Below are 12,140 nucleotides of genomic sequence, written 5' to 3' on the forward strand. Positions count from 1 at the left end.
CCCAGTTCATGCACCTGAACACCTGTGTGCATCAGTTCAACCAGTAGATCATTATCTTATCATTACTGAATACTCCAATCTATTGTAACGTGATATCCTACTTTGTTTTATTTTTTTCACCCAGGTTCCAGCTGAAGGTGAACTCAGGAAACTGTGCATTGGTGAATAAAGTTGGCTATTACACTGGGACCTGTAATTCTACTTATAAATTGATATGTCAGCGGAAAGCTGTGAAGATCTGACAATGTTGTTTAAGGAGAATGTACTGGTGTATCATTAAGACTAAGGATACATATTTATAGCTGATGTATGTTGTCAAATCATGCGCCGCACTTGACATGGTCCAGCGCATTTCTTTGTCATCCTTGTGGCACTGGCAGGTTTTTTCTATCTGGCAGCATCCGTTTCTGGTCTCCATTTTGTATGCGGTCACATGACCGTTTGTGCTTCCTCCCCTCCCCCTGTGTGATAAGCCACACTATTTAAATTTACTCTGTGCAACTCTAGGGTTCCAGAGTGTGTATCTCTGTTAGCATCTTGCTGCACTGACTTTCTGGCTCCACTGAGCATATTCTGTTCCTGGTTTAGCTCCTGCGCTGCATTTTCCCAGCTAGTTCCTCAGTGCCTGGAATTATCTCCCCTGTGTCCCGTAGTCTTTTCTCCATTCCATATTATTCTGTGCGAGTCACACATCCCCTGTACAAACTACGCTGTAGACCCGCCACAGGGATCACGACCTGTGTGGGGCACGTAGCTAAGCCCATACATCCTTGCAGGGGTCCCTGGTGAACTCTAGCATCATGTAAGACTCTTCAGCCTGGGCATGGGTAGCGCCAACTTAAGCTGGTTCAGGTTTCCTCTTGGTGTGCTCCTGCTACCACAGGATTAAAAATAAGAACACATTGCATTAAGCTTGAACCTCTTATATGTAGAACATGTGTCTCACTAATTTGATAAATCAAACAGGCCAAATAAAGGAACCAAAACTGTAATATTGTTATTTGTTCCTGGAGTTGTGGTTATTATGATCTCACATGATTATCATAGAAAATCTTTGGGAATTCTGGGTAATATTACCACTTACATTAATGGTAACAAATTCCCTATCTTGTATTATATTTAGGAAAACCATAAAAAACCCTTGCTTGGTGCCCACTATATAACAATTATAAGCTAATCAATTATGAGTGCAACGGTTAAGTAGCTACACACACACCCAATGTATTTGCAGCATGTGATATGGTTTTGTATGATCTATATATTTCCATTATACATCTCCTAAATGCAATTTGTAGGATTCTTGTAGCAACTTTGGTTCTGGTAATGATACTAATGTTTTGAGATTATATGAGGTTTTATATACTTGCTGTTTATGATAGCTAAATTACATTAAACTGAATGAAGACGTAGAATCATTATGCATCTACTTTTGAGGTGTTATGTGCCACATATAAGGCATTTCTGCTACAGACAGTCATACGCCAGCATCTGCAATACAGTGTAAATCTAATTTTACCAGAGCTTAGTGTTATTTAATGCTATGATGCATTTTCCATACCTACTCAATCTAAAAGACATAACTTTGTGCTATACATATTTTAATGACAGAACAAATATCTTAATTAACTACAAATTTAAAACATAAAATTATGCTCAATGATTAGCAATGAGAATATATGAGATTATAATATGAGATTAGATTCAAATTGTTTATATTAGTTCATGGATTAAATGTTTTCAAAAATTTCTGTACATCATCACACCCTATTCTTTTTTTCTAACACTGTTGCTTACAATTAATTGGAACTCTTCCTCCATGTCCTGTTATGTACATTCAATTCATTCACTGAAAAAAAATATATAGCAGTGGGTTTTGTGTACAAATAGTGGAGCTGGCACTATACAGTACTACATTATTCTGTGTTGTATATCAGACACTTCATAGCTTTATATTAAACGTAAGTAATAAATGATAATGATAAATAGATTTTGAATAAACCTGGAACATAAATACAACTTTTGATAACAAAGATAACAAACAAATAATAACAATAAACATTAAATTTAAAAAATATGACCTGAACAAGCATAACCTATAGATGCCACTGATATACCTTAGGGGGCCAGCTGGCCTCGCTCCACATGTTTAACACCAGTTTATAAGAAGGAGCAATATACAATATACACACACACACACACACACACACACACATGACATTCATTTTTGAATTGAAAGCTGCTGACAACAGATGAAAACTTAATTGGTGAGTATATTGGGGATTTAAAAATATGTGGTGTAAATGAGGGTGCTTACTGTAGATTTATTATTTTTAATAAACGTTAGTGGTTGTAATGAGGGTGTTGTGATTTTGTTAACATTTTATTTTGTGGAACTACAGGTCCCAGCCAGCCGTGGGTGTCAGGGCATGTTGGCACTTGTGATTCTCCAAGTGCCAACATGCCCTGGCTGCCGTGGGTATGCTGGTGCTTGTAGTTATACAAGTAGCAGCATGCCCACACTATTTAGGGCAACCTGGCTGGCTGGGACTTGTAGTTCCACAAAACAAAATGGCGTCTGTTTTTTTTTTTTAACCATATATGCGCCGTTATTACCCTACACCCACCGCCCAGGAGTGTAGGAAGAGCCCTAGTGCTATCAGCACTGGGCTGGGTGTCCTTAGGGGGGGCTCGCTCGTTTTTTTTTGGCGGACCCCACTCCCTAGGGAATCCAGCCCAGCACTGAACAGTCTGGGGTTGGTTAGTCATTATGGCAGGGGGACCCTGCTGCGTGTCCCCCCTGCTATAGTGCCCCCAATCCCGGCTGGTTTGCCTAGTGCTGGTTAAGTGAAAATCGGGGGAACCCCATGCAAATTTTTTCCCGATTTTCACTGTGCCAGCAGCGTGCTGGCACCACTAGGGTTAATAGTGAATAGAGGGGGGACCCCACACTTTTTTTTTTTTTTTTAAATTTCCCTAGAAAAAAAATATATGGGGACATTTTTTTTCATTTCTGATATATAGTTCTCTTCAATATAAGAGACATTTGCCCATAGACTGACATCAGGAGCTGTGACTCACCTAATATATGCACGGTTCTAGTAACACAGAGTTGTGAGTTTGATTCCCCATCTGAGCTACGCTCATTGCGATAGTTCTATTTATAGGATTAGTGTGGGAAAATCACCTAATACTAGAAATAGAACTATCGCAATGAGTTAGCTGATGCTGGTGGGAGGAGCAGGCTAGTTTAAAAAAAACAAAAACCTACTCACCTGATCGCGGCGCCGCCGTCCCTCCTCTCTGCTGCTCTGTGCTCCATTCAGACTGTCTGAAAGCCAGATGTGACGTCATCATGTCACGCCCAGCATTCAGTCAGTCTGGAGCAATGGAGCACAGAGCAGCAGAGAGGACCAAGAGAGAAGAAAAGGTAAGTGAAGGGAGGAAAATGGGGGGGGGGGGGTTTACAGAGGGGTTAAAAAAACAGGGGTCAGCATGGCACAAAGGGGTTAAAAAACGGGTTAGCATGGCACAGAGGGGTTAAAAAACAGGGGTCAGCATGGCACAGAGGGGTTAAAAAACAGGGGTCAGCATGGCACAGAGGGGGTTAAAAAACGGGTCAGCATGGCACAGAGGGGTTAAAAAACGGGTCAGCATGGCACAGAGGGGTTAAAAAATGGGTCAGCATGGCACAGTGGGGTTAAAAATCAGGGGTCAGCATGGCACAGAGGGGTTAAAAAATGGGTCAGCATGGCACAGTGGGGTTAAAAAACGGGTCAGCATGACACAGAGGGGTTAAAAAACGGGTCAGCATGGCACAGAGGGGTTAAAAAACAGGGGTCAGCATGGCACAGAGGGGTTAAAAAACAGGGGTCAGCATGGCACAGAAGGGTTAAAAACAGGGGTCAGCATGGCACAGTGGGGTTAAAAAACGGGTCAGCATGGCACAAAGGGGTTAAAAAACAGGGGTCAGCATGGCACAGAGGGGTTAGAAAACAGGGGTCAGCATGGCACAGTGGGGTTCAAAAGGCGGGGAGGCATGGCACAGTGGGATTGAAAAAGGGGGGGCGCAGCATAGTATAGTGTGATGAAGGGGAGCCAGGTGAAGGGGGCAAAAGCAGCATGGAGAGCGTAGTGTGATCATAAGGCATGGCGATGATGAAGGGGCACATTATTGTAATATTGGAGCTGGAGGAAGGCCTAATTATTAATCGTGGGTGGTATTGATTTAACGCCAGGGTTGTTTGGAATTATCTAAATGTAGCCATTTTTTTCCAAATAGGGCCCCCAGCATTCCAGGATTCAGACAAGTCGCAACTAAAGAAACATGCAGCCACAGGTGGTGAAAGTGAGAAGAACAGGTAGGAGAGAGCAGGACAGTATGTGAAATGTTGTGATTCTAGTAGGGACAATGGCAATTTTTGGTGAGTGTTGTGCCCAATGTAAGGTGCAGGCCAAGACTGAACTCTTTGTGTACACACTGCATTCTTTGTATACTACACTGTGGTGCTAGATGTCCTGAAAGTCAGGAGTGCTTGGACATATGTGACGCTCTGGCAAATTGAGAGCCTAGTGATTTTGATGTATTAGCCATTTTCCACGCTTACAAATGCATGACCACACCTTCGAGAAAATTTTGCACCGCCGTTAGACGGCGCAATTTTTTTTAGAATACTCGGCTATAAGGAGGGCCCCAAGAATTTGTTGTACCGGGGCTCTGAATTCCTCTTGGCAGCCCTGACAATCACCGATTGATGCCCCACTCATTCATTGTTTCATTGATGCCCCACTCACTCATATTACGGTAGCAAAGTTCTGGCAGAAAGCTTATAGTGACGGATACTCCAGATCTATTGCCACCCGAAATAATCGCCTGTGTTGTCGCCAGACAACGCTGTTCCTTATGTACTGCTGACACAAAAGAAATCTGACGCACAGCAACACACACAGCGATGCCAAGATCCAGGAGGCGTGTGCGGCTCCCAGTGCTTCAAATATGCGCGGATCGGTCTGGCGCAGAGCAGCTGGTATACAGAGAGCCACCCACACGATTGTATTCTGATCATCTGTCGCCAGTCCAGTGCACATTTGAAACATCACCTGGAGCAGAGCAGCTAGTAGAAGCTAGTGAGAAGAGGGACGGAGGAGAGGGGGAGCGATTGACAAGAGGAGAGGGGGAGCGCATGAGAAGAGGGACGGAGGAGAGGGGGAGCAATTGACAAGAGGAGAGGGGGAGCGCATGAGAAGAGGGACAGAGGAGAGGGGGAGCGATTGACAAGAGGAGAGGGGGAGCGCATGAGAAGAGGGACGGAGGAGAGGGGGAGCGATTGACAAGAGGAGAGGGGGAGCGCATGAGAAGAGGGACGGAGGAGAGGGGGAGCGCATGAGAAGAGGGACGGAGGAGAGGGGGAGCGATTGACAAGAGGAGAGGGGGAGCACATGAGAAGAGGGACAGAGGAGAGGGGGAGCGATTATAACTTATAACTAATGCTGCTAATTCAGCACAGTTATTACTTCTTATTTAGCTGGTAAAGCACAGAGCAGTTTTAAAATTTCCGCCTCCCCCCTCAATGCAGTGAATAAATTATCTAACGTCACTGAGGGGGCGGGAAGTTTAACATGGATTTCCTAACAGCCTCCTCTGGCACTGCACAAAGAGATTAAACTTTGAAATAAGAGCGGTGCCAGGGCTAAAAATTATACAATGTGCCCCCCCTCCTACCCAAAACATTAGCCAGCCCATCTACAGCCAATAAATTTCTCTAATTCGTCTGCAGTTTACAAAAGGAAATCGGTATGCAGGGAAACCACAGCCATATTTGTACTTCCAAGTGAAGCCACATATACTACACCCAGCACAAGACTCTATCTGACATGTGCAACGTTATGAAGTTTTCTGAAATCGCCTATCTTTAAAATGGGGCATGTTTTACCAAATTGTAAAAAAACTGTAACTTTCTCAAACTTGTGAACCCTCAAAGGCACTCCTCAGCCCTAATAGCTTTCTAACAAAAATTACCGCGTGTCTTTAAACGCCCTGTACACAGAGTTATGCTCCCCCAGAAAAACCAGAAAAACTGTGACTCTTGCGAAACAGCAAGTAGAAAAAAAACTGACAGATTATGAACTTTAGATTGTTTCTAAATTGTCATTTTTTATTCTTTTTTTCTCACATTTCAAATGCGGCACCTGTGGACAGTTCTTCATTCACATGCCAAATTTCAGTTTAATAGCTTTAATACTTTTTAAAATGTAGACCCTGAAACACCATGCCCCCCCTCTCACAAATTCCCTATGGGAAAATGACGTTTTTTAGATGCAACCTTAATATAAGGGCACGACTGTGCCCTTATAATATATATACATATATTATATATATAATTACCTAACATTAATACATAACTTAACACGATAGATAATTTATTTTATATTAAGTATAGTGCACCTTTAAGAATGCTTCACATTTTAATATGCTCAGGCATATATGTATATATTTTAGAAATTGTAAGAAGTTTTGCACAGGATGTTAGAAGCAGAAGTAAAGATGGTATTTGCAGAAGTAGCACAACCGCAGGCTTGTCAGGAGACCGATCTTGTGATTCATCAGCTGTCTTTGCACATCAACAAGTTCTTCAGTAGTACTATAAAACTGTGAACCTGGTAAGGATTAAAGAGAGCAGATTCTATACAGAAGAGATGAAGCTGTGTTTATTCTGTTCTCCGATTGATCGTAATGCATGCATCCAGGAAGATTTCCTTTGATTGTGTATAAGCTCGGCATCAATCAACGGATAGCATACTTTGGATTTAACAACGATAAATAAATGAATTTCTCAATACAACTTTAAGACCTACATCAAATATTTCAATAACTATTTGCAGAAGTGGTGCACGTGGTTGGGTCCCATAAATTTCTTTTTTTTTATCCATTTGGACTTTATGAATAGTCACTTTATTAAGAAGATTTTGGTAAAACACTATTTCTGTATTTTTCCTGAAAAACTGATTCTTTTTTAGTAAGCAGTTGAAGTATATAGGGATCAGTAACATGTGTCTAAGTAACTGCTGATGTTTTCAGTGTCAGTGTTGTAATGGTGGGAGTTATACTGAACTGTGTCTGCTGAACTGTTATTTTACAACTTCAACTTGTCACTGTCCTCTCACACTGTCCTCAGTACATAGCTCAGTCTCTGTTGTGTATTCACAGATCTCTCTACTGCTTAGTCATTTTCAGAACTTTCCTTTTTACTCAGCCTCTTGTGCTCAGTTCTTCTCTTCTTACACTTTCTTCACTTTTAATTTGCTTATATATCGCTTTGTCCGATTTTCATTCTGTCCCTATCTTTTTGCTCTCAGTTTATCCAGACACAGGAATCTCTCAGTGGTCCTGAGTATCACACTGCTCTCTCCCTGTCACCCCCAACCACTCCCAAGGAAGAGGAAGGAAAGGTGAGGAGTCTAGGGAGAGAGGAGAGGAGGAGAGAGAGGAGCTTGGAGGTGAGGAGGAGCAGGAGGAAGAGGCAGGAGAGGTAAGGAGTCTAGGGAGAGAGGGGAGGAGGAGAGAGAGGAGCTTGGAGGTGAGGAGGATCACAAGGAAGAGGCACGAAAGGTAAGGAGTCTTGGGAGAGAGGGTAGGAGGAGAAAGAGGAGCTTGGAGGTGAGGAGGATCAGGAGGAAAAGGCAGGAGAGGTGAGGAGTCTAGTGAGAGAGGGGAGGAGGAGAGAGAGGAGCTTGGAGGTGAGGAGGATCAGGAGGAAAAGGCAGGAGAGGTGAGGAGTCTAGGGAGAGAGAGGAAGAGGAGAGAGAGGAGCTTGGAGATGAGGAGAAGCAGGAGGAAGAGGCAGGAGAGGTAAGGAGTCTAGGGAGAGAGGGGAGGAGGAGAGAGAGGAGCTTGGAGGAGCAGGAGAGGTGAGGAGTCTAGGGAGAGAGGAGAGGAGGAGAGAGAGGAGCTTGGAGGTGAGGAGAAGCAGGAGGAAGAGGCAGGAGAGGTGAGGAGTCTAGGGAGCGAGGGGGAGGAGGTGAGATAGGAGCTTAGAGGTGAGGAGGAGCAGGAGGAAGAGGCAGGAGAGGTGAGGAGTCTACGGAGAGAGGGGAGGAGGAGAGAGAGGAGCTTGGAGGTGACTTTTGTCGGCAAAACAAAGTCCAGATGCAATGTGCGCTTCAGTTTTGAGTAAAACTGTGCCCTCATACACAATTTAGTACCTGTGTATGAGAGGATTTTGAGGATCACAAGGAAGAGGCAGGAGAGGTAAGGAGTCTAGGGAGAGAGGGGAGGAGGAGAAAGAGGAGCTTGGAGGTGAGGAGGATCAGGAGGAAGAGGCAGGAGAGGTAAGGAGTCTAGGGAGAGAGGGGAGGAGGAGAGAGAGGAGCTCAAAGGTGAGGAGGATCAGGAGGAAGAGGCACGAAAGGTAAGGAGTCTTGGGAGAGAGGGTAGGAGGAGAAAGAGGAGCTTGGAGGTGAGAAGGAGCAGGAGGAAGAGGCAGGAGAGGTGAGGAGTCTAGGGAGCGAGGGGGAGGAGGTGAAATAGGAGCTTAGAGGTGAGGAGGAGCAGGAGGAAGAGGCAGGAGAGGTGAGGAGTCTAGGGAGAGGAGAGGAGGAGAGAGAGGAGCTTGGAGGTGAGGAGGAGCAGGAGGAAGAGGCAGGAGAGGTGAGGAGTCTAGGGAGAGAGGGGAGGAGGAGAAAGAGGATCTTGGATGTGAGGAGGAGCAGAAGGAAGAGGCAGGAGAGGTGAGGAGTCTACGGAGAGAGGGGAGGAGGAGAGAGAGGAGCTTGGAGGTGAGGAGGAGCAGGAGGAAGAGGTAGGCCTTTTTGTCGGCAAAACAAAGTCCAGATGCAATGTGCGCTTCAGTTTTGAGTAAAACTGTGCCCTCATACACAATTTAGTACCTGTTTATGAGAGGATTTTGGGGAGCCTAGCTGCACAGACAACTTTTGCAAAAAAAAAGCAGCTGTGGTCACAGTTATATGATGCTGTAAATGCAGTGGGCCCCATTTAGAGAACTATTGACATCTGCCGCAAGCGCAGTAGTGATATTAAAAGGACAGTGAAGAAGAAGATGGCCGGGGAGAGGCGAGCAGCTGCAGGGACTGGAGGTGGGCTTGCACTTGTGATGTCCTACATGTCTTATGAGCAGGACTTCAAACAGTCCATTCCCATTGAGATCCTCGTGGGCATCAACGTTCGGGACACAGACAGACCAGTGTCTCAAGCTAAGTGATCCTGCAGCATGAAAATGTTAGATTTTTCTGCACATTGCAAACAGAAGTATGAACACTCTTAAATGGTTTTTTTTTTCCTGCTGAATGTTTTTTGCTCAAGTAAAAATATTAATATCCAACATTTTACATTTTTTGTCCACACAGCCTCTGGCCAAAATCAGCAGCACCAGCCCCACCCCTAGTGCCAGCAGCAGAACTCATGACCCAGGACTCAACAAAATGAGTAATGAAGACCTGTGCTCCACAGCGGAAAACTTTCAGCAACGATACAAGAAAGAAAATGTTAATCGCTCAACTCAATTGAATGGGCTGGCCATGCTCAATATTAATTGTGAAAGTTGGATTTTTTATTTATATTGCTGCATTTGCAGAAAAAAGCTAGTACAGCAGTTCTAATTTGAAATCTCCAATAATCCACTACATCAGTACAGTATTTTATTTGTAAATTTCAATAAAGTTAAGCATTAAAAGCAATTTTAAATACATTTTAAATGCATTTTTAATGGGTTTTTGTTGGGTTTTTCTTTAAGAAAAAGGTGGTGGGGGGGGGGGGCTCTAAATTTGGGTTTCCCTGGGCCTCTGTGAACCTCTGAAAGGGCTTGTTCACAATAACAGGTACTAATTAAAAACAAGGTTACTGGTAACTACACAATAATTACACTGACTTTAAAACCATTCTCAACTGAAAAGTATGGATGATCCTTTCTCTGACGTGTCTCCCATCCCCCTGTATTATGAACATCAGCTGCTGGAATGAGATCACCTGGTTTGTTACTGTATATTGCTGGTGTTAGGGGTATATTTTGGTTTAGGCCCAAATTATGCAGTACACAGCACAACACCATATCAGCCACCGTACCTGGGACATAGAGAAGCACACTGCAAGATGTATCAAAGCACAGGAATGTGGGCTTATAAAGGCCAAAGGTGAGTCCTATCACCCCTCTATGACAGAGGTGTCATAAACCAGGATTGACACCCATATCCAGATTCACTTACAATTAAACATAAATATATGTAGATGATTGCAGCACCACATAAAAACACCAAACACCAAAAAAAACAAACCCACATGGCCTGCGCAGCCTAAGAGGAGCCTGCTGCTGGGCATGTTCTTCTCTCCCTATTGGTGCTGACTCCAAGATGTTGCTCCAAAACAACCAACAAGACTTTTCCAAACATTTTCAAGCCCCCTCAGAGTAATGAGCATTTGGGTCCCTTTTTATAGTCCTCATTAGCCTGTATAGGCCAATGGCTGATGTGTTTTGTAATCACGCCTACAAAATGCTGCGTCTTGTGGTGCATAAAAAATGTAATTGAAATGGTGACCCCATCTGGAAATATTGTTACAAGTGTATGAGTGTTTCCACATCATACAAATATAATTATTGGGCCAGTGGTGATAAAATAGTAAAAAAAAAAATTCTATAAAAAAAACACTTACATATATTCTATAATTAAATTTGGCCCATTCATTTGTTTATAAAATACATTGTCCACTATAAAAGAATTGCAAATCATGTTTGCCCCACTGCAACAAAAAAGATGGGTTTTGAAACTTTCATACCTCCTATTATATTAACATTGCCCTGCAGTGTAACAGTGATGAGTTTGCCAGCGTGTTGTATCTGCCGATTTTGAATTCAAAGTTGAGCGAGTTTGCAAAATCGCAGCTTCATACTTTTGGCGATTTGTAGAGCTAGAGTGAGTAAAAAATCAAAGGAATCCAAATTTACATAAATATCAAACAAAGTAGTAGACGCTATCTTGGCTTACCTAATTCTTTACAGGGGCGGACTCCTTTTCTTCATGCCGGACTGTCGCGCCTGTTGCCTGGGTATGGGAGGTGATCTCCAGCCTCTTTCTCTGCCGGCCAGCGACTGCCTTTCCTCATGCCAGGCAAAGGGACGAGCTTTTCCCGACTCTGTCGGAGGTCAGTGACATCACTGACCGCCCAATTGATCACCTATATAAAGCTGACTCTGGCAGTCTATTCAGTCCATCTCCAAAGTTGTTCCTGCCTTGTGCCTGTTGATTCCAGGTTTGATCTCTGCTGCTTGACTACCCCTTTTGGATGCTGATTTGGGTCTATTGACTTCCCGGCTTTGACCTCTGCTGTTCCAGACTACCCTCTTGGTTCTGATTGGCTCCAGTATCTCCATACAGTATTGACCCTGGTTTGATTGACCATCCTGTTCATCTCCTGCTTCACCAGTGGCTGACATTGAGGGCTGCGACCTGCACATCCCTCGCAGCTAAGTCCAAACCTCCTTGCAGGGGTCCCTGGTGAACACCAGGGGTATGTTAGACAACGTGCCTTTTTGCTCAGTTGCGCCACTACCGGTAAGCAGTCATCATCAAATTCTAGCGTGTCTGTGACACAAAGTTCATACATACAGCTTGTTATTAATCGTCCTCTCCTCATCCTGATCTACCCAGTTTTGAACTGAGAAGGGCAGTACAAGCTGTAGCCTTCAGATACTCAGAATGTTCACAGTAGCACAGAAAATTTCAGGAAACAAATCTGCTGATCTTGAAGGAGGTAGTGACATGTCCACAAAATTTAGTTAGGGGCCTAACGATGCTGCTGTTGCCTCCTGGACCCCCCTACCTTAGCTATAGAAAGAGCAGGGGGGCGGCATCTACTGAGAATGTGCAGTACGGTGCATGGGCCTACTGGCATGCGCTTCTCAGAAGAGGCCTTCTCTGCTCTGCTCTTTTCAGACCACAGCAGGGGCCTCAGAAACAGAGGCAAGTGGGAATACTCGGACTAAGAGAGAGTGCCTCTATATGAAACAAAGTTCATATCTAACTTATTTTTTATAATGCTATCATATTGAAAGTTATTTTTTTGTGAATGGTGAGACACAAACTTACACTACATTCATATTTTTGGTCATCAGAAAAGAACATTGAAGCAAGCA

General features: G+C 43.8%; 1 protein-coding gene across 1 annotated transcript in view; it reads left to right on the forward strand.

Moving 5' to 3' along the window:
- Positions 1-9,795, forward strand: part of LOC142160846 (C-type lectin domain family 7 member A-like) — a 46,327-nt gene extending 36,532 nt beyond the window's left edge. Inside the window, exons 7-8 of the mRNA XM_075215875.1 lie at positions 125-161; positions 9,361-9,795. Coding sequence (XP_075071976.1) covers positions 125-161; positions 9,361-9,612 — 289 coding nt within the window. The 3' untranslated portion in view covers positions 9,613-9,795. The remainder of the gene's footprint in view (positions 1-124; positions 162-9,360) is intronic.
- Positions 9,796-12,140: the final 2,345 nt, after the last annotated feature.

Source organism: Mixophyes fleayi, chromosome 6, assembly GCF_038048845.1.
Source record: "Mixophyes fleayi isolate aMixFle1 chromosome 6, aMixFle1.hap1, whole genome shotgun sequence".
NCBI lineage: Eukaryota > Metazoa > Chordata > Amphibia > Anura > Limnodynastidae > Mixophyes > Mixophyes fleayi.